Source organism: Dendrobates tinctorius, unplaced genomic scaffold, assembly GCF_039654945.1.
Source record: "Dendrobates tinctorius isolate UK_male_01 unplaced genomic scaffold, ASM3965494v1 ptg000003l, whole genome shotgun sequence".
Taxonomy (NCBI): Eukaryota; Metazoa; Chordata; class Amphibia; order Anura; family Dendrobatidae; genus Dendrobates; species Dendrobates tinctorius.
Window position 1 is genome coordinate 102,387,677 of NW_027361671.1, and position 21,407 is coordinate 102,409,083.

Below are 21,407 nucleotides of genomic sequence, written 5' to 3' on the forward strand. Positions count from 1 at the left end.
GGGTATATTTACCTTCCGACGTCCCGCGCTGCATTCCCGGCCTAGCGTTCCCAGTAATGCCTTGCGGCAAGGTCCTGTGATGACGTAGTCTCGCGTGACTCTAGCGGTCTCGTGAGATCGCTATAGCAACGAGAGACTACGTCATCACAGGTCTCGCAAGGCATTACTGGGAACGCTGAGGCCCGGGAATGCAGCGCGGGACGCCGGAAGGTAAATATACCCCGATTTTTTTTTTTTTTTTTTTTTTTTTTTTTTTTTTTCATTTTAACATCCTATCTTTTACTATTGATGCCGCATAGGCAGCCTCAATAGTAAAAACCTGGTCACACTTGTCAAACACTATGTTTGACGAGTGTGACCAACCTGTCAATCACTTTCCAAGCGATGCTTCAAATGGCTTGGAAAGTGCTTGAATATCGCACGCGAAAATCGCGGCAAAATCGCGATCATAATCGCGGTGAAATCGCTCGGAAAAAAACGCGCGATTTCTGGGAAGGAGTCCGGTTTTTAGTGAGCGTTTTAAAACGCTACGTGTGCACTTAGCCTCAATCTGAATTTTATTATGGGCTTGTCAACACAATATGGGAATGTTCATTGGTTTATAAGATAATGTGTTTTGCTCAATGTGTAATGTCTTTGTTTTTAAGATATTATGCTGGATGGGCTGACAAATGGCACGGAAAAACCATTCCAATTGATGGCGACTATTTCACCTACACCAGACATGAACCAGTTGGTGTGTGCGCACAGATCATACCGGTAGGCTTTGCTCGGTCCCTGACTTTCCACTGAAAATATGGCTTATAGCTAGCTTGATAATTAAACTTTAAAACAAGCATACTAGATCATTTAGTATAATTCCTAATGCAACCCGATGTGGAAATTCTCCTCTAATAACTTACTTAGCAGATCTAATTAATATGCTTTATTACAGTGGAATTTCCCTCTCCTGATGTTGGCCTGGAAGTTTGGCCCAGCACTGGCTACTGGGAATGTAATAGTCATGAAGGTTGCGGAACAGACACCGCTCACTGCTCTACATGTTGCCAGTCTGGTGAAGGAGGTAACTCTTCCTTGGTTGCTGTTTCCATTAGAGTATATATGTCAAACTCAGGCCCCCCATATCTTTACCCATGCACTGCACAGGTTCACCATATTATTGTAAAAAAAAATATACAGCAGTCATTTCAGCAGGGGTTAATATAACCTTATCCTTTCCTATACCTCACTCTTAGCAGGTGCTTACAGACATCCAGACCTATTATACCACTGTGTTTTCATACCCCTTACTATTTTGTGCATATACCTCCCCACTATCCCATTCCTTCCCCCCCCCCCCCCCCCCCCCTTCTGTGGTATCTCAACCATGCTCCTGTACAGTCGGACACATCCGTTCACAGGGGAACATTTTAAGGCTATGTGCCCACGTTAGCGTTTTTAAACGCTCAGGAAGCTGATCCCCTTCCCAGAAAACGCGCGTCTTTTTTCCACTCGTTTCTTGCGCGTTTTTGATGCGCGTTTTCTGGGAACATTAAAATGTACATTGTTCGTAGGACAAGCCCTTTAAGTTTGTTTCCGTATGTAAAAGCTTGTTATGTTTGATAAGAAAAAAAGTCCTCGATTTATAGACCTTTTTTTCAGTAAATAGAAAGGTTGGCCCACGACTTTGTCCAAGTTTTTTTTTTTTTTATTTTGTCCCTCTGTGTATTTGAGTTTGACATCCCTGCTTTAGAGTATGCTGTGGCATTTCCACACTTCCAAACTATATAGATTATTTCCACTTTGCGTTAGATGATGGCCTCAATAAAGAACGTGTACTTGGGACATGACTTTTTTTTTTTTTTCTTTTTTTTTTCCTTAAACATTAACTGAATGCTGCTTGTAAAACCTCTAAAGGGATCATGGTGGAATTATCACTGGGCTGTAAAATACTTTTTTTCTCGGTCTAGAGAAAATCCGGCTGTAGCTTCTAAATGTAGTCTAAATTCCCACTTTGTTTAGTAGACCTAGTAATGGGGTTATTGCCTAGTATAGTTTTACGTTATAGGCATTAAATTGGATGAGCTTTATTTGGTTGAACCAATTATCCGGTTCTGAAGCTGCAGCTTGTTTGTATGGTCCGAGTATTAGCACGTAAATAGACCTGTTTCCGGTCTTCTGTCTCCTACCAAACCTTCTAATCTAATGATTTGCCAGGTATAGAACTAGAGGGCCATTTTAGCCCACTTGCCCTGTAGAAGGGATGAGCCTTTCAGTCACACACAAATATATTTTGTATTGAACCAATAATCTCTAAAACAAATCTTGTTTTTTCTCAGGCTGGATTCCCACCGGGCGTGGTTAATATCCTACCTGGCATGGGTCCCACAGCTGGTGCTGCCCTTTCTTCTCACATGGATGTGGATAAAGTTGCCTTCACTGGCTCTACAGAGGTAAAATCTCTGGTCTCTGTTTAGACCTGCCTGAACGAGGTCATACTAGATCTTTATATCAGCAACTTTTATTGTCTCAAGTATTCTTCTAGGTTTAAACATGTTATGAAGAAGCACAGGTAATTGCTTTTCCATATTGTAGTTACCTGTAGTACGGAAGCGCCTTAAGTTGGTAAAGGTTTTAGGAGCAGCTCTAAAATGTGATTTGTTGTAGGCTTTTTTATAATTAAGGACAATCCTGTTATCCTTTGAGCCTTTTACAGGCTAACCTTTTAAGAACTGTAATGCAGTGTATAAATCAACAGAAAAAGGGAAATAGACGTGACCCTGCCCCGAAGACCTACCAGATGGGAAAGGTTAAGGCTCGGCCATAATGGTTTAAGTGTTTTAGTTTGGACAAGGTTTTGCTGGAAAGTTTTTCAACGTAATCCATCAACTGTAACGAGTTTGACAGGTCTATCTGGAGATTAATCCTTGCATCAGATTTACTTGTTTTTGATTCATACAGAATAATAAGAACAGAAAAAAAGCAGACTCCGCCTTATAACAGATAAACAGTGCATGCTGTGTTTTGTTTTTTTTTTTTTGGCAAAAATAAAAAATCTTGCAGCAGAGCCTCCAATGCAAGTGTGAGCCTAGCCTAACCTAGACTGCACCCATGGATTGTAAATTTGTAATTCTTTTATTTATTTTACTCAATTATATAGCGCCATTAATTCCACAGCGCTTCAGACATTATTGGATCATAATTCATCCAATAGTTTACTTTCAATAGTGTGGCAATAAAGTGTGTGTGTGTATATATTATATATATATATAATTATAAAAAAACATTTTTTCTGTAGGTGGGTCGTTTAATCCAGCAGGCAGCTGGAAAATCCAACCTGAAGAAGGTAACGCTTGAGCTTGGTGGCAAGAGCCCTAACATCATACTGTCAGATGCTGATTGTAAGTTAGCACTTTGCATATCTTGTGTTTTATTCAGTTCGGTTCTTATTTTATTAATTCATTTAAAAACCTAGTACTTTGTTCAAGTATTGCAGATTTCGTTATGGTGCCTCATGGCCAGTTATTAGTATGGGTTGTCCGCTAATAGACAAGCCCTTTTTGATATTGTGCAATGTAAAAAAAATAAACGTGTGCTTGCCTCATGAACCAGCGCCATTACTTCAATCTCAGCACTGTCTCTCCTGGCGGTCACTTGACTTTCTCATATGACGGAGTGGCTACAGTGGTCACGTGATGTACCAATCAGCGGTCACTGATCGGCTGCAGTATTAAGTCAGTATCCACATCCTCTCTGGCTGTATAATAAAGCATGCAGATAATCGGCCTCAATTTTCACATTATATATGTCACTTGACTGCCAGGAGACACGGTGCTGTCATAGACTGAACAAGGCTGGTCTGGGAGGTAAGTTTTTTTTTTTTTTTCTTTTTTTTTTTTTTTTTCTCCTTTCTCTTAATTTTGTTACACACTTAAGTTGATAAGAAGGTATTGTTCATTTGTAGAAAACTTTTGAAAGGTGGGTAGGAGGGAAAATCCCAAGTGACATTAATGAGAGAAATCACATTCTGTAACTATAGATTTTAGATTTTGAAATGTTGAAGACTGATTTGTTTTGAAAAATCAATTTCAGAATTGTTATAAGAGAAGATCCTTTTTTTTTTTTTTTTTTGTAAATGTAAGCTCGAAATCCACCCACTCAGTCTAATAGAAATTGTCTGATAAATACTATTTTGCTATACTATTTTATCTGATAAAACACACTACCTGTTTTGTGTCCAAACAATATAAACTTTAACATTCACACTCAATATTTTTTCATCTGCACAGTGGACTGGGCGGTAGAACAGTCCCATTTTGCCCTATTCTTTAACCAAGGACAGTGCTGCTGTGCCGGCTCTCGCACATATGTTCAGGAGGATATCTACAACGAATTTGTGGAGAGAAGTGTCCAACGAGCAAAGAACAGAATTGTCGGGAATCCATTTGACTTCAAAACTGAGCAAGGACCCCAGGTAAGGATCTGGGGGGGAAAAATGAGTAAAAATACGGAATACAATGTCATCACCAATAATGACTCATCATATGCGTGTCCAACAAATGTAATGACCCAAAAAATGTTTCATACTGATTCATCGATAAAGATTTGGTGGAGACGGGTAATTTTTTGTGCAAATAGTTACAATTTATAGTGTACGGTGTAATCCGGAACAAATATGTGACAGAATAGAGTGTTTATTCTAGAGTTGAAATCTGCAACATGCTGCCATATGAGATTTCTGCAGAATGTGAATAGGGATGTATAAATCTTGCATTTTGTTGCACTTTCCTGCAGTTTTTCATCATAGGAAATCTGCAGCAAAACTGCCACATGTGAGCTTATATGACTACTTTAACACCTTAATGACCGCGGATAAGCCTTTTAACAGCGGCAGTTAAGGGTACTTGTACCTCAGCGCCACTTTTTAATGACGCTGAGAAATAAGTGTACGGCGCCCCCCAGGGTAGCTGAGATCCCAGAGATAATGATTTCGGTCAGTTTTTACTGACCCCTGTGTTGCAATCGCCGTTATTAACAGAATATTGACGAATTCACATTTAATTTCTCTCTCCTCTGATGTGATAGAATACATCTATGTGCACAAGCCTCAAATCTAGCAGAAAACAAATTTAGTATGTAACATAATTTTGTGTAAATTTTTTTTTTACATGCTGAGAAATCATTCTGAATCTAAATGTAACTATCAGTAAAAAGACAACTTGACCTTTTCAGGTGGATGAGGAGCAGTTCAAAAAGATCTTGGGCTACATCAAATCTGGCAAACAAGAAGGTGCCAAGTTGCTGTGTGGTGGGAACCCTGCTGCAGACCGTGGGTACTTTATTCAACCCACAATTTTTGGAGAGGTGTCTGATAATATGACCATTGCTAAAGAAGAGGTAAAACATCTTGATTTTTTTTTTTTTTCCCGCCAGAACAATGTGCATCCTTGATGTCCATTAGGCTGACTGTATGTATGTGTATGTGTGTGTGTGTATATATATATTTAATTGCGGACCTGTAATCATTTTTCCCCTCTAGTTAACCTTTCTAAATACATTAAATATAATTAAGGCTCTTTGCACACAGCAGTTATAACAGCAGGAGCCATTTATTTAAAGCCTAAGGTTTGGGGATCCGCTTTTGTCCTGTCAGATCAGAAAGCTTGAGAAAGGCTTGCCTGATCTCACAGGATTGAAACCCAATCCTTTCGCTGGCACTAAATCCAAAGAGCTGTAACACAGCCTTGCGCCCAGAACGAAGATAAAGCATTTATTTTAGAAATTGTACACCTAAGTCAAAACTAAACTTATCCAGAAAATGAAGCCCTTCATTTAAAACTGTTTGATCATACAGGATTCTGATAATGTGCTCGTTTAATTTTCCTTTTTGTTTTTATTAGATTTTTGGACCAGTAATGCAAATTTTAAAATTTAAGTCCATTGAGGATGTTATTGAGCGGGCAAACAACTCAATGTACGGTTTGGCTGCAGCTGTGTTCACAAAAGATATTGATAAAGCTAATTATGTTTCTCAAGGACTGCGGGCAGGAACAGTTTGGTAAGTTTGCCGGCAAATAATTTTATAGAAATGGTTTTAGGTCCCTATTTACAGAGGAACATATCTGACCCTCGTCACTTTCTTGAACGTTCCAATCTATGAATTCTGACCTTTTTGTTGTACGTTTTCTGTCCTCACTAAATGAACCGGAATTCATGTAGCTTATACAGGCAGCTAAACCGCTATACCGGGGGTCCAATAAGGAGACTGTAGGTTGAATCTGTGCTTTATTGAACGTAGTTGTATATTGACGTGGTGAAACTACAAGCAAACATAGTATATATTATCACTCAGTATGGGGTACATGGGAATACTTAATATACATAACATACATTATCTGCACTAATAGCTAACCAGGGGAACTAACTGAGCAGGTTGATCTGAGAAAGGAATTAGATATAGGAAGCATGTTTGCTTACCAGCGATGCTGACAAAAAGAGGGAGGAGAGAAATGAGATGCTTCCAGTATGCAGGCAGAAGGAAAAATGGCAGGCTGGACTAACCATGATCCTTTGCAAAACTTACCAGGGTGCCTTGCAAATTTCCCAAATGCATTGTGAAGGGAGGGAAATAGAAAATGAAACTAAAACACAATAACACTGCAGTTATGACTCTGGTCACTAGATGGAGCCAAAAATAATGAAAACATTAAATCTATGGCAGAAACTGAACATTATGGATATTCTCAGCAAATCGCTGTGTGTATGTGTGTGTATATATATATATATATATATATATATATATATATATATATATATATATATATATATATATATATATACATACACACACACACACACACACACACACACACACACACACACACACACACACACACACACACACACACACAGTCGAAGATCATGAATTAAATGTCGGCGACAGAACAGTGCGTATTGCCAGAAATTTACTTTTTAGGCTATGTGCACACGTTGCGGAATTCCCGCGGTAGCTTGCATTTTAAATCCCGCGGAAAGACTAGTGATTTGCAAGCATAATTAGCTTGCAGAATGCTAGTGTTTTCCAAGCGATCTATAGCCACATACGGGAAGTAAGCAGAACAATGCATTCCTATGGATGCGGGATCGCCGCGATTCTGCAAAATTAATGAGCATGCTGCGGTTTTTACCGTGAAGCCATTCCGCGGCGGTAAAAACCGCAGCATTAGCACAGCATTGCGGAATGCATGGGATGCTTATTTTTTGCGTTTTCGCGGCAAAATCGCGCGGTTAAAACTGCCGCGGAAACGCGAAAAAAACGCCACGTGTGAACTCAGCCTAAAAGTTATGTCTTATTTTCCACCTATTGATTTATTTTATATGGTACCCACAGCCTGGAGGACAGTCTCCTCTCCTCCACCCCCTGGGTACCATCCGCAAATGTTCTGCTTACTTTTTGCATGGTGGGCACAGCCACATGCGGAAAGTAAGCAGAACAATGCATTCTATGTGATTCTGCAAAATTAATGAGCATGCTGCTTATTTTTCCGTGATGTGATTCCGCCGTGGGAAAATCAGCAGCATTGCGCAATCCTATAGGAATGCATGGGATGCTGGTTTTTTTTTTTTTTGCGTTTTCGCGTTAAAAACTGCCGCAAAAACGCGACGTGTGAACGCAGCCAAAGTTTGCACGTACATTTTGGTATTACTATTTAATCAATAAAGGAAAACATTTTACTCATATTCTATGCCTTGTTTTCCTTTACCAAAAACCAAAATATAGCCTTCTAGATGACAAGATTGAAGAGTAAAACAGGACTGTAGACAAAGCAAAGCCAGGTATCCAGGCGTTTGGATATGACATTTCTACAGTTTATTAGTACAGACTAAAAGGTTCCAGGTACATTATGCAATATTTTTAAAGGCAAAAACCCACATGTTTCGGACATCTAACTTTTCTTAGTCCTGTTATGAATATAGTGATACAGACATTATTTTAAATAGAGAAACCAGCCACATAAGGCACACCTAATTGCTTGGGTTCATTAAAAAACCAGGACGAGTCTGGAGCTGTTGATTTAAAGCCTTACCGAAGTTCATTTATTGATTATAGATGATAAGGTAACAGTTCACACGCAGAGGAAAAAAACATTATGTATAATCAGATTGCAAACTTATATGTGATGAGAAAGCATCACCTTATTACATTTATGGGTATAGATGGTAAGGCAACACGTGACACATCCTGCTGGCCAGATTGCAAAGATATTTAAAGGGAAGGTGCCATCCCAAAAAAATTTTTTCAGCAATTGAAAAAATTTAAAGAATTAATGTTTACATTTTCTTAAATATTATCATTTTGTTTTTAATTTTGTAAAATATGAAAAATAATTTTAAAAAGTTTGGCATTTCCACTTGTTAACACTAGGGGGAGCAGATACTGAAATTTGGCACAAAAACCTAGTGTACAACTAGCTCACATTACTGTCCTGCAGTAATTATGGGCATACAGTGTCCATGATGTTTGATTTTGATATATGATCATGCCCTAAAATGGACACTGTATGGGCGGAATCTGCTGACATGGGTGTAGTGTCACTCCTCTCCTCCCCTTCTGGGTGTTTGAGGGAAAAGAGAGGATGACATCTAGGAACACAGTGAGCTGCCATTTTGATGGGGCCTGCAAAGTTACTGACTGTCTTTTCATGTAAAGTCTGGATCAGAACAGGCCATCAATCAGCAGAAATGTGTCCTAGATTTCTGTGGAGCAGACAAGAAGACGGTCCATCCATGTGTATAAAACACAGCGCTCTATGTACAATCCCTGGCACCGAACAGGGTGCCCCCCATAGACCAGCACACTGCTCCTTCCACCATATATCAGGCCCCTGTCGCCTCGCTTTCACACATCGCCAGGACAGGATCTGAGGAGAGGATTGGGGTCTTCGGTCACTGAGGATGGCAGACAGCAAGGATTCTGGGAGCAGGGTGACAGCAGCACAGAGTATTTCAGGAGAGCAGTGTGCTGGTCTATGGGGGGCACACAGAGATATATGGTAGAGGGAGCAGAGTGACAGCAGCACACAGTATTTCAGGAGAGCAGTGCGCTGGTCTATGGGGGAGGAGCAGGGAGACAGCAGCACAGAAATCCAGGAAACATTTCTGCTGATTGATGGCCTGTTCTGATCCAGACTTTGCATGCAAATACCCCATTCCCCTCCTCAGATTCTGTCCTGGCGATGTGTGAAAGCGAGGCGACAGGCGCAGTCCAGGGTGACGCTGGGGGGGAATGGAGCCATACAGTAACGATAAAAATGAGACCCCTCTCTTCAGCTGCTTCCCCAGCCCTCCCCTGACTGCACCTATTACCCCGACCCGTGTGCGGGTGCTCAGCCAGAACCACCCCAGAATGGGTCCCCTTTTAGCAGATCACAAATAATACCGCCTTATACTTCACACACAATGCCGCCATATAGATCATACACAATACCACCATGTAGATCACACATAAAACCAGCATGGTGACAGCAGCACAGAGTATTTCAGGAGAGCAGTATCACACGGCAGAGAATTAGATACACGGCTCGGCAGACAGTATCACACAGGAGAGGATTAGATACACGGCTCAGCAGACAGTATCACACAGGAGAGGATTAGATACACGGTTCAGCAGTCAGTATCACACAGGAGAGGATTAGATACACGGCTCAGCAGTCAGTATCACACAGGAGAGGATTAGATACACGGCTCAGCAATCAGTATCACACAGGAGAGGATTAGATACACGGTTCAGCAGGCAGTATCACACAGGAGAGGATTAGATACACGGCTCAGCAGGCAGTATCACAGGAGACAGTATTACAGATATGCCCACACTGGTGAAACTTCCAGGCCCCCCCCCAATTATACACTAGACTATGGGCTGTATATGTCACTGTCCTCCTCAGACAGCCATAAAAGCTCTCATAAAAGCAAAGGTGTCAGATTACCGGAGATCACTGGGGCTGTGTGTCAGGAGGCGGAGACAGAGCAGGAGGACAGTGGAGCTGGTGCAGGAAGCACGGTGCAGAAAGTGGAGCTCAGGGGATAGCACTGGGCTACAGTAAAATGGCGCCGAGCCACACCTACAGCAGTGAATGGTGCAGCCCACAGGGGCGTGCCCAGTTCTCTGCTAATGAGGCTGCATGGTGGGGTCGGGAGCCGACCACAGTCTCCTATGTCCAGGGACGGCCATATTTGCAGACTGTATTAGTCCTCCACAGATCTGCAAATCAAGATGGCAGCTCCCAGTGGCTACATTAAAACATTATTACAAACAAACCATAAATCCTGGTTAGTACAACATTTGCTGAAACAACATGTTTTATTACTTACCGTATATACTCGAGTATAAGCCGACCCGAGTATAAGCCGACCCCCCTTATTTTGCCACAAAAAACTGGGAAAACTTATTGACTCGAGTATAAGCCTAGGGTGGGAAATGCTCCAGAGATTATTCCCCCATATGGTGTCCCCAGAAGAAGCTCCATAGATGCTGCCCCCATAAGAAGCTCCATAGATTATTCCCCCATATGCTGCCCCCATAAGAAGCTCCATAGATTATTCCCCCATATGCTGCACCATAAGAAGCTCCATAGATTATTCCCCCATATGCTGCCCTGTTGTGAGTTCATTTTCCCCTTCATTACTGAGGCCCGAGGAACTCCCTCTTCTGGTAAAGAAAGGTAGTGAGCCTGATTGTCAAACACCTGAGGCTGATGATTGTGACTGGCTGAGTGGAGTTACGGACTGGATATAATGCTGCCGACGCCCTTCTGCCCTGCGGGTGATTTCTCTGTGGGATCCTTGGAGACCAGTCTGAATTCCTGCTCCTCCAAAGCTAAGTTTGCTGCTCGGCCTTTTGCTTTTGTGCTTTGACTTTGTTTTGCTTTGTTTTTCTGGATTTCTGCCATTCCCTGCTGGGGTGTGCTGAATTCATTTAGCTCTGTCTTCTGAAAATACCTGAGTGCTGATTCAGTTTTTGAAGCCTAGCTGCTTCAGGGCCTTTTTCATATCAGCTGGTTGGCTTATGTCTTTGATAGGGTTTTGGCAGATTGCAGACAGCAGCCTTCCTGTCCTTTCCTATCTAGGTAGTTTTGGGGCCCCGTCTTTGCTCAGTCTATCTTTCTGTCTGTGTTAGTATTTTCATCTTGCTTCACCGTCATTATATGTTGGGGGCTGCCTATTGCTTTGGGGTCTGCTCTGGGGCAGTTTAGATTTCCCCTTTCTTTCTTTAGGCCTATGTATTTCTCCGGCTGTGATCGAGGGGTCTAGGGCATCGTAGGAACCCCCCACGGCTACTGCTAGTTGTGTTGATAGGTTCAGGGGTCTGCAATCTGATAGTTGCCAACTTCTCTGGTTTTCTGGACTTAGCTTGTATTTCTGCTTTTGCCTCCTACGGTGACTCATTCATAACACTGCCCCCATAAGAAGCTCCATATTGTTCCCCCATATGCTGCCCCCATAAGAAGCTCCATAGATTGTTCCCCCATATACTGCCCCCATAAGAAGCTCCTTAGATTATTCCCCCATGTGCTGCTGCTGCATGTAAAAATAAAAAAAAATGACATACCTCTCCATCGCTGGGTGTCAGATACTCACCTGTCCTGCGTCCATGGCTGCTCACCACTATCTGCCACGTCATCGGTCAGTGACGTTCAGACTGCAGGGGGCGCGGCGCGCACTAATCACATCACCGCGCCCTCTGCTGTCTGAAGTCACTGACCGATGACAGACAGCAGCAAGCAGCCATGGACGCAGGACAGGTGAGTATCGCTATACTTACCCGTCCTGACGCTGTCGCTTGAGTCCCCAGCTTCTCCGCGCTCTCTCTTCCTGCATTCAGCGGTCTTGTGATACCGCTCATTAAAACTCATGAATATGCGCATATTCATGAGTTTTAATGAGCGGTACCACGTGACCGCTGAAGGCAGGAAGAGAGAGCGCGGAGAAGCTGGGGGCTCAAGAGACAGCGTCAGGACAGGTAAGTATGAACTGACACCCCCGCCCCTCCGACCCCCCGGTGTACATGACTCGAATATAAGCCGAGAGGGGGACTTTAAGCCCCCAAAAAACGGGCTGAAAATCTCGGCTTATATTCGAGTATATACGGTACTCTTTTTTTTGCAAATTATATAAAATTGCGGCACCTTCCCTTTTAAGATTATAAGACGTCATCCGAGCACGTTCACTCGTCACGATTATGGAGCTGTTACCAGATTCCGTCCAAAGTACTGGCACTATTTTATGACCATGTTCTTTTTTTCTTTAGCGAACGTAAATAATCTATTTTAAAAAAAAAAAAAAACAAAAAAAAAAATCAAACTAACCATCAATGTTGCTGAAACTGTAACAATCAATTAGAACTTTATTTTTATCTTCCCTTTTTCTTAACAAAATCTATCACTGCACAGCTGGTTACATATCTGCCATAGCTTTGGTAATTTACAGCATCAGCATTTTGGATCCTACTTTTATGGAGGTTCTTCATTACGTTTTTCAGGGTCAACTGCTATGATGTCTTTGGAGCTCAAGCACCATTTGGAGGTTACAAAGCTTCAGGCACCGGAAGAGAGCTTGGGGAGTATGGCTTGGAGGCGTATACAGAAGTGAAAAATGTAAGTCCGCAAGTGTCCGTGTGTGGCTCATGTGGCAGTAATGCAACTTTTTTTTTTTTTCTGATGGTAGTTTTGAATACAACCTCCATTGTCATATCACTGCTGTCACATCAACTCTACTGTTATATTTTTTTAAATTCTCATGCAACGTCCAACATTTTCTTTATTTTTACAGGTGACAATTAAAATTCCTCAGAAGAACTCCTAAACTCTTGAAAAGTTGCATCATCTAAAAAATGTGAAGTTCAGGAGCATTTTTTTAAGATACTGAAGCATTTATTTCATTAATATTTTCAATCTTTTCTCCATGATCACTTTGCTCACATAAATAGAACAAAGTCCCTCAACTTGTCTGAAGTATGTGTGTTTGTATAAAGGAACCAGGAGTTAGAATACTGTAGGTTATTCCACTGGTAGGGGGGGTGTCTTTATGATTCATATACGCATTGTAGGATTGTCAAGTAGCATATTCAGCACTTGTGTATCTAAAGCTTTGTACAAGTTTAAAAATGACTTTGTTACAATAAAGTACAGTTGACATTTACCAGATATGTAATTATCTTGTCTCTGCACTAATAATCCTTTTTACGTAACTAGAAAAAGGTTTCTGTAAAAAGTAAGATTTGAGTCCTACTGACATTCTGTGCCAATGATGGATGATTAGTGTTTGGCATTGGGGCAATGAACAGGAGCAGTGTATATTATGCATTGGGATGTATTACCCAGCTCAAGTGTCTGGCCTTCTATCATCTACAGCCAATAGGGAATAACTCAATCTGCACAAAGCCAATGATGTGTACTGTATACCTCTTATTAGTACACCTAAACAATTCGCAAGATTGCCCTACTAGTGTTTTTTTAGGTTTGTTTTTCTTCGGGGGGGGGGGGGGGGCGGCGGCGGCGGCAGCATGTGTGGGTATGTAATATCGCAACTCCTTATTGACATGTGACATACTGGTGTGTCATAGCTCCCTTCCATGTCTTGATGCGGGTCCAGGAACTGAGATTTCATCTTTACTGGCAGATGATGGCACAGTTATTCATCTGCTGTTAATATTTTAAGTCAGTCTGTGACCGCGGTATTTACAACTCACGACCCAGGGGACCATGACGGCTGAGGGTCTTTAGCCTGCCATAACAGTACTCCTATGAAAGCCTGTGGCTGTTGTTCACAATGGACCATGATTTTTGCTACCTACAGCAAAACTAGTATTGCTGTATATAGTACAAAAAGACGATTGCATGTTCAAATCCACTGTACGAACTAAAAAATAAGTTTGTTTTTAAAAAAAAAAAAAAAATTGGCAAAATTGAAATGCCAGAATTTTGTTTAAGCCCTAACAGAAAATTCTCTGAAAATGGTGAGACGTGTGTGCGTGCGTGTATACAGTTGTGTGAAAAAGTGTTTGCCCTCTTTCTGATTTCCTGTTCTTTTGCATGTTTATAACACTTAAATGTTTAAAATCACTGAACAAATTAAAATATTAGACAAAGATAGCACGAGTAAACACAAAATACAGTTTTTTTTAAAGGAAGGCCTTTATTATTAAGGGACAAAGAAATCCAAACCTACAGGGTCCTATGTGGAAAAGGTGATTGCCCCTAAACCTAATAACTGATTGGGCCATTCTTAGCGGCAACAACTGCAATCAAGCACTTGCAATAGCTGGCAATAAGTCTTTTACAACGTTCTGGCAGTTTTGGCCCACTCATCTGTGCAAAATTGTTGTAATTCGGCCACACTGGAGGGTTTCCAAGACTGAACCACATTTTGAAGGTCATGCCACAGCATCTTAATCGGATTAAGATCAGGACTTTGACTAGGCAACTTTATAGTCTTAAATTTTTTTTTTTTTTTTTCTTAATCCATTCAGAGGTGGACTTGCTGGTGTGTTTTGGATCATTGTTCTGCTGCATAACCCAAGTGCTCTTGATCTTGCGGTCACGAATAGATGGCCAGACATTCTCAGGATATTTTGGTAGACATCAGAATTCATGGTTCCATTTACCACAGCAAGTCTTCCAGGTCCTGATGCAGCAAAACAGTCCCAGACCATCACACTACCACCACCATATTTAACTGTGTTGGTATGATGTTCCTTTTTTGAAATGTTGTGTTTCTTCTACGCCAGATATAATTCGACATACACCTTCCAAAAACTTCAACTTTTGTCTTGTCAGTCCACAGAATATTCTCCCAAAAGTCTTTGGGGTCATCAATATGTTTTCTGGCAAAACTGGGATGAATCTTTATGCTCTAATTGCTCACAGTGGTTTTCATCTTGGTATTCTGCCATGCAGGCCATTTTTGCCCAGTCTCTTTTTTTTTTTTTTTTTTTTTTTTTTATGAAGGAGACATAAATAGCGAAATTGACTGAGGCAAGTGAGGACTGCAGTTCTTTGGTTGTTGTTCGTTCTTTTGTGACCTCTTGAATGAGTCATTGCTGCACTCTTGGGGTAACTTTGGTCTGCCGTACACTCCTGGGAATATTCACCACTGTTCCATGTTATGGCCATTTGGGGATAATGGCTCTCACTGTGGTTCGCTGGAGTACCAAAGCTTGAGAAATGGCTTTAACCTTTTTCAGACTGATAAATCTCAATTACATTGTTCCTCATTTCTTCCAGAATCTTTGGATTGTGGTATAATGCCTAGCTTTTAAGGATATTTTTTGGTCTACTTCACTTTGTCAGTCAGGTCCAATTTAAGTGATTTCTTGATTGAGAACAGTTGTGGCAGTAATCAGGCCTGTGTGTGGCTAGGGAATTTGAACACCGCTTTCCAAAGATATGGTAAACAACATTTAATTTATGTTTTAAAACCCCTTAGTGACAGGGCCAAAGTTTTTTAAATCTGACCAGTGTCCCTTTATGTGGTAATAACTCTGGAATGCTTCAACAGATCCCAATGATTTTAAGTTGTTTTTTTCCTGACATGTTGTATTTTATGTTACTGGTAAATTTATTTCTATGTTTTTGTGTTTATAAAAAAATTTCAGAAATTTGACAGAAATGTAAAAAAAATGTGCAATTTTCAAACTTTGATTATCTCTTTAATCCATATAGTCATACCACACAAACGTTGATAAATTACATTTCCAACATGTCTGCTTTACTTCAGCACCATTTGTAAAATGTTTTTATTTTGTTAGCATTTTAGGAGGTTTAAAAACCTAGCAGCAATTTTTAATTTTTTCAAGGAAATTTACAAAACTTATTTTTTCAAGGACCTATTCAGGTTTGAAGTGACTTTTGGGATCCTAGATATTGGAAAATCTCTAAAAGTGATATCATTTTGAAAACAGCACCCCTCGACATTGAAAACTGCTGTAAGGTATTTTATTAACCCTTCAGGTGATGTTAAGGAATGAATGCAAAGTGGCATAACAGGAATGAAAAATGGTATTTTTACCACCTAAATGTCGCTAACGTTTGAACAGGCCACTATAGCCGGCAGACTCTAAGGCTGCTATTTGGCTGTGAATTGCCATGGCAAACAGGACCACAGAATCATGATCTCAGGGTGCCAATGGGGTTAAAAAGGGAGCCCCCACACTATTTATATGATGTAGTCACTATTGACAGCAGCCTCTAAGGGGTTAAACAGATATGGACGGTGACAACATTGGCTGTGGCTGATGCAGCATGGTGTCAGCTATAGTCTACTGCCGACAGCTGCTAGATTATCACTTATAAGAGAATAGCATCCCCATAAATCTCAGGATAGTAAAAAGACGTATTGGCTGTCGTTAAGGGAGCAGCCACTTTTTCAGACAGGTCCCTGTTGGTTTGGATTTCTTTCTCCCTTAGTAAAAAAAAAAAGACCATTTAAAAACTGCATTCTGTGTTATCTTTGACTAATTTTTAAATTTATAAAACCTATACACATGATACACAACTGAATTGCTGGAAAAAAAAATTTTTAAATTATGAGGCATAACAGAGAAAAAGGAATAAGGGGAAAGACCAACAGGTGGAAAAAATGTGCAGGGGAGTGCGGGATAAGTATATGCAAAAATAAAATATAAGCAAAAACCAAAGATAAAATCACATGCGTGATCCAAATATAGGCATAGTAAATGATGATTAATTTGACCTGACAGTCTATACATAAATAATTCAATAAATGGTTTTGGTAAAGAAACGGCACAAATCTAAAATGCATCAAGTGTACTGGATCAATGTGAGTCGAGGTCAGAAGTGTGTACGATAATTATGCAAAGTTGGCAAGAACACAGTCAGCTACTGAGAAAATAAAAGCACTGACTATGTATAATAAGGACCACAGTATGGATGGTTAACAGAATAAATGTTAGTACCACCGGGTAATGAAGATGTTCAGTAGATCAGAGTCAAATCCATATATGAGGGATAACTTATGGCAGTAAAAGCCAGCTGTGGTGGAAAGAGTGTATAGCATATAAGGTGACTGTATATATTAAAGTGCATATGCAAGGAATAAGGAGCAGTATACTGACCAAAAGAAAGACCCCCGCAGCAGCCTGCACCTGCCCGATGCACGTTTCGCCTGAACTTTGACGGAGGGAAAGTGTGTTAAATCATAAGCAGCCAATCATGTGTACTGACAAATCGGAAGCAGCTGGTGCTTTGTGCGGTATACTATGCATGGTGTTGCCGGCATCAGTACCCGCCACAGGACGCGTCTCCATGGAGCCCATCATGTGGGTGGAAGTGACGTTTGCATGCGCTCCAGGCAAAAGAATAGGAAATCAGAAAGGGGGCAAACACTTTTTCACACCTGTATGTGTAATATATAGTGCTTAAAAATAAAGGGTACACTTAACACAATGTAACTCCAAGTCAATCACACTTCTGTGAAATCAACCTGTCCAATTATGAAGCAGCACAGATTGTGAATCAATTTCTCCTGCTGTTGTGCAAATGGAACCGACAACAGGTAGAAATGATAGGAAATTAGCAAGACCGTCCCTATAAAGGCATTGTTCTGCAGGGGGTGACCAAAGACCATTTCTCTGTTCTCATCCTTTTTTTGCTGTTGTGTTGGTCACATTTGCATTTTGCCATTGCTCTCACACCTAGACGTAATGTACAGAAGAATGAAGCAGTGTCTACAACCCACAGAAGTTGCACACTTAGTGCAGCTCATCCTGGATGGCATATCAATGTTAGCTGTGGCAAGAAGGGTAGCTGTGTCTATCAGTACAGTGTCCAGAGCATCTAGCAGATGCTAGGAGACATGGAGGGGGCCTTAAAAGGGATACCTTCTCATTTGTGCAAGGAAGAACAGGAGGAGAAGTGCTAAAGCCCTGCCAAGTGACCCTCCAGCAGGCCACTAACATCCATGTGTCTGCTCAAACTCTCAAACAGATTTCCATGAGGGCCCGATGTCCACAAGTGGGTATTATGCTTACAGCCCAACAACATTCAGGGTGATTGATATTTGGCAGAGAGCACCAAGATTGACAGATTTGACATTGGCACCCTGTGCTCTTCACAGACGAGAGCAGATTCACACTGAGCACATGTGACAGAGTTTAGAGATGCCAAGGAGAACGTTCTGCTGCTTGCCACATCCTCCAACAAGGGGGGGAAAATAGTATGTGGGGATTTTAATCTCCCTATGGATAGAAATTTGGATTGTTCACAAGGAAAAAGGCGAAGTCGGAGGGAGCTAAGATTGCTACACATGAATATCACTATCACGATTTCTGGAGATACTCCCATGCGAGTGAAAGGGACTATACATTCTATTCCTTCCGATATCGTACATACAGCAGGATAGATCATTTCTTGATAGACAGTGCTGTCCTCTGGAGGTGTATATCTACGGACATAGGCCTAATCACATGGTCTGACCATGCGCCTATTTCTCTACAGCTAGCACTCTCTCATGATCAGGTTAGCTCAGCCTTCAGGTGGCGATTGAATGAGTTGTTATTACTGAATGGTAGTTGCAAAGATTAAATCTGAACTGAAGCATTATTTCCAGACAAATGATTCCAAAGAGATCACTGATGAGACTCTATGGGCCGCTCATAAAGCAGTGATTAGGGGAATTTTACTACAACAGGCGTCCTTTTTAAAACGTAAAAGGGAAAAAAGCAGAAATGACCTTATATCCCGCTTACACCATCTAGAGTCCACAAATATGTCTAATCCTTCTCTTGCTGTTTCAAAATAAATTTTCCAGATTAGATTTAAACTACGTGAAACTTTCCTGTCTTATATATGCCCATAATCTAAAGAAATTTGGAACTAAAGTATATGCCACAGGTGATAGGGCGGGTGCCCTGCTAGCTCGTAGAGTTCGCCATAGGGAAGTGAAATCTAGAGTGGAATATTTAGTGGATTCTGAGGGACGGCTTGTTAGAAATCCGATTTGAAATTGTAGAAGTACCGTATTTTCCGCTTTGTAAGATGCACTTTTTTTCCCCAAAATTTGGGGAGAAAACGAGGGTGCGTCTTACAAAGCGGACATGCCTTACCTAGGCTGTGATTGGGGGCGTCTGGCGGTTGCTAGCCGATGCTGCGTTGTGTGCCCGTCGATGCCCGGGGCTCTGCCGACATTGTGCGACAGGCCAGAGCCCCGGCATTTCCTCGGTTCCCTGTGTGCCGGTAAAAAATGGCCGCCGGCGCGTGTGCAGATGGGATCTCGGGACCCAGCTCTCGAGAGATGAGATTTCAGATTTGGTGGTGCCATTTGTTTTGCAGGCACCACAGCGCGCGCACACAGGGAACCGAGGAAATGCCGGGGCTCTGGCATGTCACACAATGTCGGCAGAGCCCCGGGCATCGACGGGCACACAACGCCGCACCGGAGACACCCGCAGCACTGGCCAGCAACCGCCGGACAAGTGGAGAAACCCTGCAGCAGCACAAGACCCTGCAGCAACGGCACACATCGGAGCCCCCCCTCATCCCTGAATACGGCCTGCAGCATCACTCCACGCCTGCTCCAGCAGCGAGCCTGGGACCCCGCTACACCGCAGCCACCAACCCCGGTAAGCAATAAGATGCAAGGATTATAAGAGGCACCACCATTTTATTAAAACATTTTTTTCTTATTTTTCTCCTCAAAATTTGTGGTGCGTCTTATAATCCGGAGCGTCTTATAAAGCGAAAAATACGGTATTTTCCAAATACTATAACCATCTTTATAATTTAAAAGACGATACATCTACTCCGCAACCTGATCAACAAGAAATAGACAAATATCTTCAATCAATCTGCCCCATATTTCCCCAGATCAATTAACGCTTTTGAATCCCCCTTTCACTGAGGAAGAAGTTCAATTTGCTATAAACCATACTAAACGATATGGGGCCCCTGGTCTGGATGGATTCTCAAATGTCTATTACCGATGTTTTCAACAAAATTTGATTCCCTTTCTATTATGTCTATTTACAGCGTGGAAAGAAACGGGCAAAGTATCTACGCCTGGGTTGGAGGCTACGATCACTACCCTCCCTAAACCGGGGAAGTCCCCCACGGTCCCAGGCAATTTTAGACCTATAGCACTTTTGAACTGTGATGTCAAGCTATTCACAAAGATTCTGGCGTCATGTTTGAAATTGATTATTCCATCACTGATCTCTCCAGACCAGGTAGGGTTCGTGGCTGGACGCGAAGCAAAAGATGGTACAAGGAGAATGCTGGATTTGATAGGGGTAGCGGAGCTTTCTGGTGTCCCCAGTGCATTCCTGTCACTGGATGCTGAATAAGCGTTTGACAGGGTGCACTGGGGATATTTACGGGCTGTCTTGACTAAATTTGGCTTTGTGGGTCCCATCTTTTCAGCAATTAGTTCAATGTATTCGACTCCCTGTGCTAGGGTACTGTCGTCGGGTTTCTTGTCTGGAATTTTCCAAATAAACTGAACACGACAAGGCTGCCCCCCTATCCCCCATTATATTTGCACTATGTATGGAACCATTGGCTGAGCGCATAAGATTAGATTCCAATATCGGGTCCTGGTAACACATAAAGTGGGACTTTGTGCAGACGATGTCATAATCTCGTGTGTGAATATTGGGCAATCGTTCTCAGCTGTCATGTCCGTGCTGGAGGAATTTGGTAAAATATCATATTAGAAACGAAATCCTTGATATATCCAGTTGCAGTCCCAGATGCACTGTGCAGATCTTTTGAGAATAGATTCCCCTTTAAGTGTATGCCAGACGGTATCCCATATTTAGGAATTACACTAACAAGCTCCCAAAATGTAGTGAATAACTTATCTAATCTAGCTAAAACTATTAAGAGTTAGATAAACTTCATAATATTATGACCTCATGGATAGCGAGAATCAATATTTTTAAAATGATAATTTTGGGAAGTATTATCTATTTCTTTAGGTGCATCCCTTTTAAAAACCCTAATAGGAATATCCTGTTACTTCAACGAATGGCCAATTGTTATATCTGGGCACATAAACGGCCAAGGATAGCGAGTAACCTATTATATTATCCATGTGATCTTGAAGGGATGGGCATGCCAAATCTCTTGGCATATCACAGAGCATCTGTTCTAACTGGACTCAGGGACTGGTGGCATATGGACAGGGACCACAGATGGCTTCAAATTGAAATATTCTATGCTAAAAGGAACTCTCCTCACCTAGTTTTGGAAGCTGAAGCTATTAAGATTAGCCAGTTTACACCAGGTTTGCCAACAATGGTAGCCGCATTACAGTAATGGAGGAAATTAGCCCCGTCCCTAATTAAATCCCCCTAAGTATTGTGTCTCTGAGAGCTCTTGAGGCACATATTTCATATATAAATTTCAAAAACTGAC

General features: G+C 41.6%; 1 protein-coding gene across 2 annotated transcripts in view; it reads left to right on the forward strand.

Moving 5' to 3' along the window:
- LOC141078926 (aldehyde dehydrogenase, mitochondrial) overlaps positions 1-13,176 on the forward strand; it is a 43,340-nt gene extending 30,164 nt beyond the window's left edge. For both annotated transcript variants that reach the window (XM_073565274.1, XM_073565257.1), the window contains exons 5-13: positions 648-759; positions 935-1,063; positions 2,319-2,432; positions 3,278-3,380; positions 4,269-4,453; positions 5,212-5,376; positions 5,880-6,037; positions 12,518-12,632; positions 12,808-13,176. In XM_073565274.1, the coding sequence (XP_073421375.1) occupies positions 648-759; positions 935-1,063; positions 2,319-2,432; positions 3,278-3,380; positions 4,269-4,453; positions 5,212-5,376; positions 5,880-6,037; positions 12,518-12,632; positions 12,808-12,840 (1,114 nt within the window). In that variant the 3' untranslated portion in view covers positions 12,841-13,176. The remainder of the gene's footprint in view (positions 1-647; positions 760-934; positions 1,064-2,318; positions 2,433-3,277; positions 3,381-4,268; positions 4,454-5,211; positions 5,377-5,879; positions 6,038-12,517; positions 12,633-12,807) is intronic.
- The last annotated feature ends 8,231 nt before the right edge of the window (positions 13,177-21,407 follow it).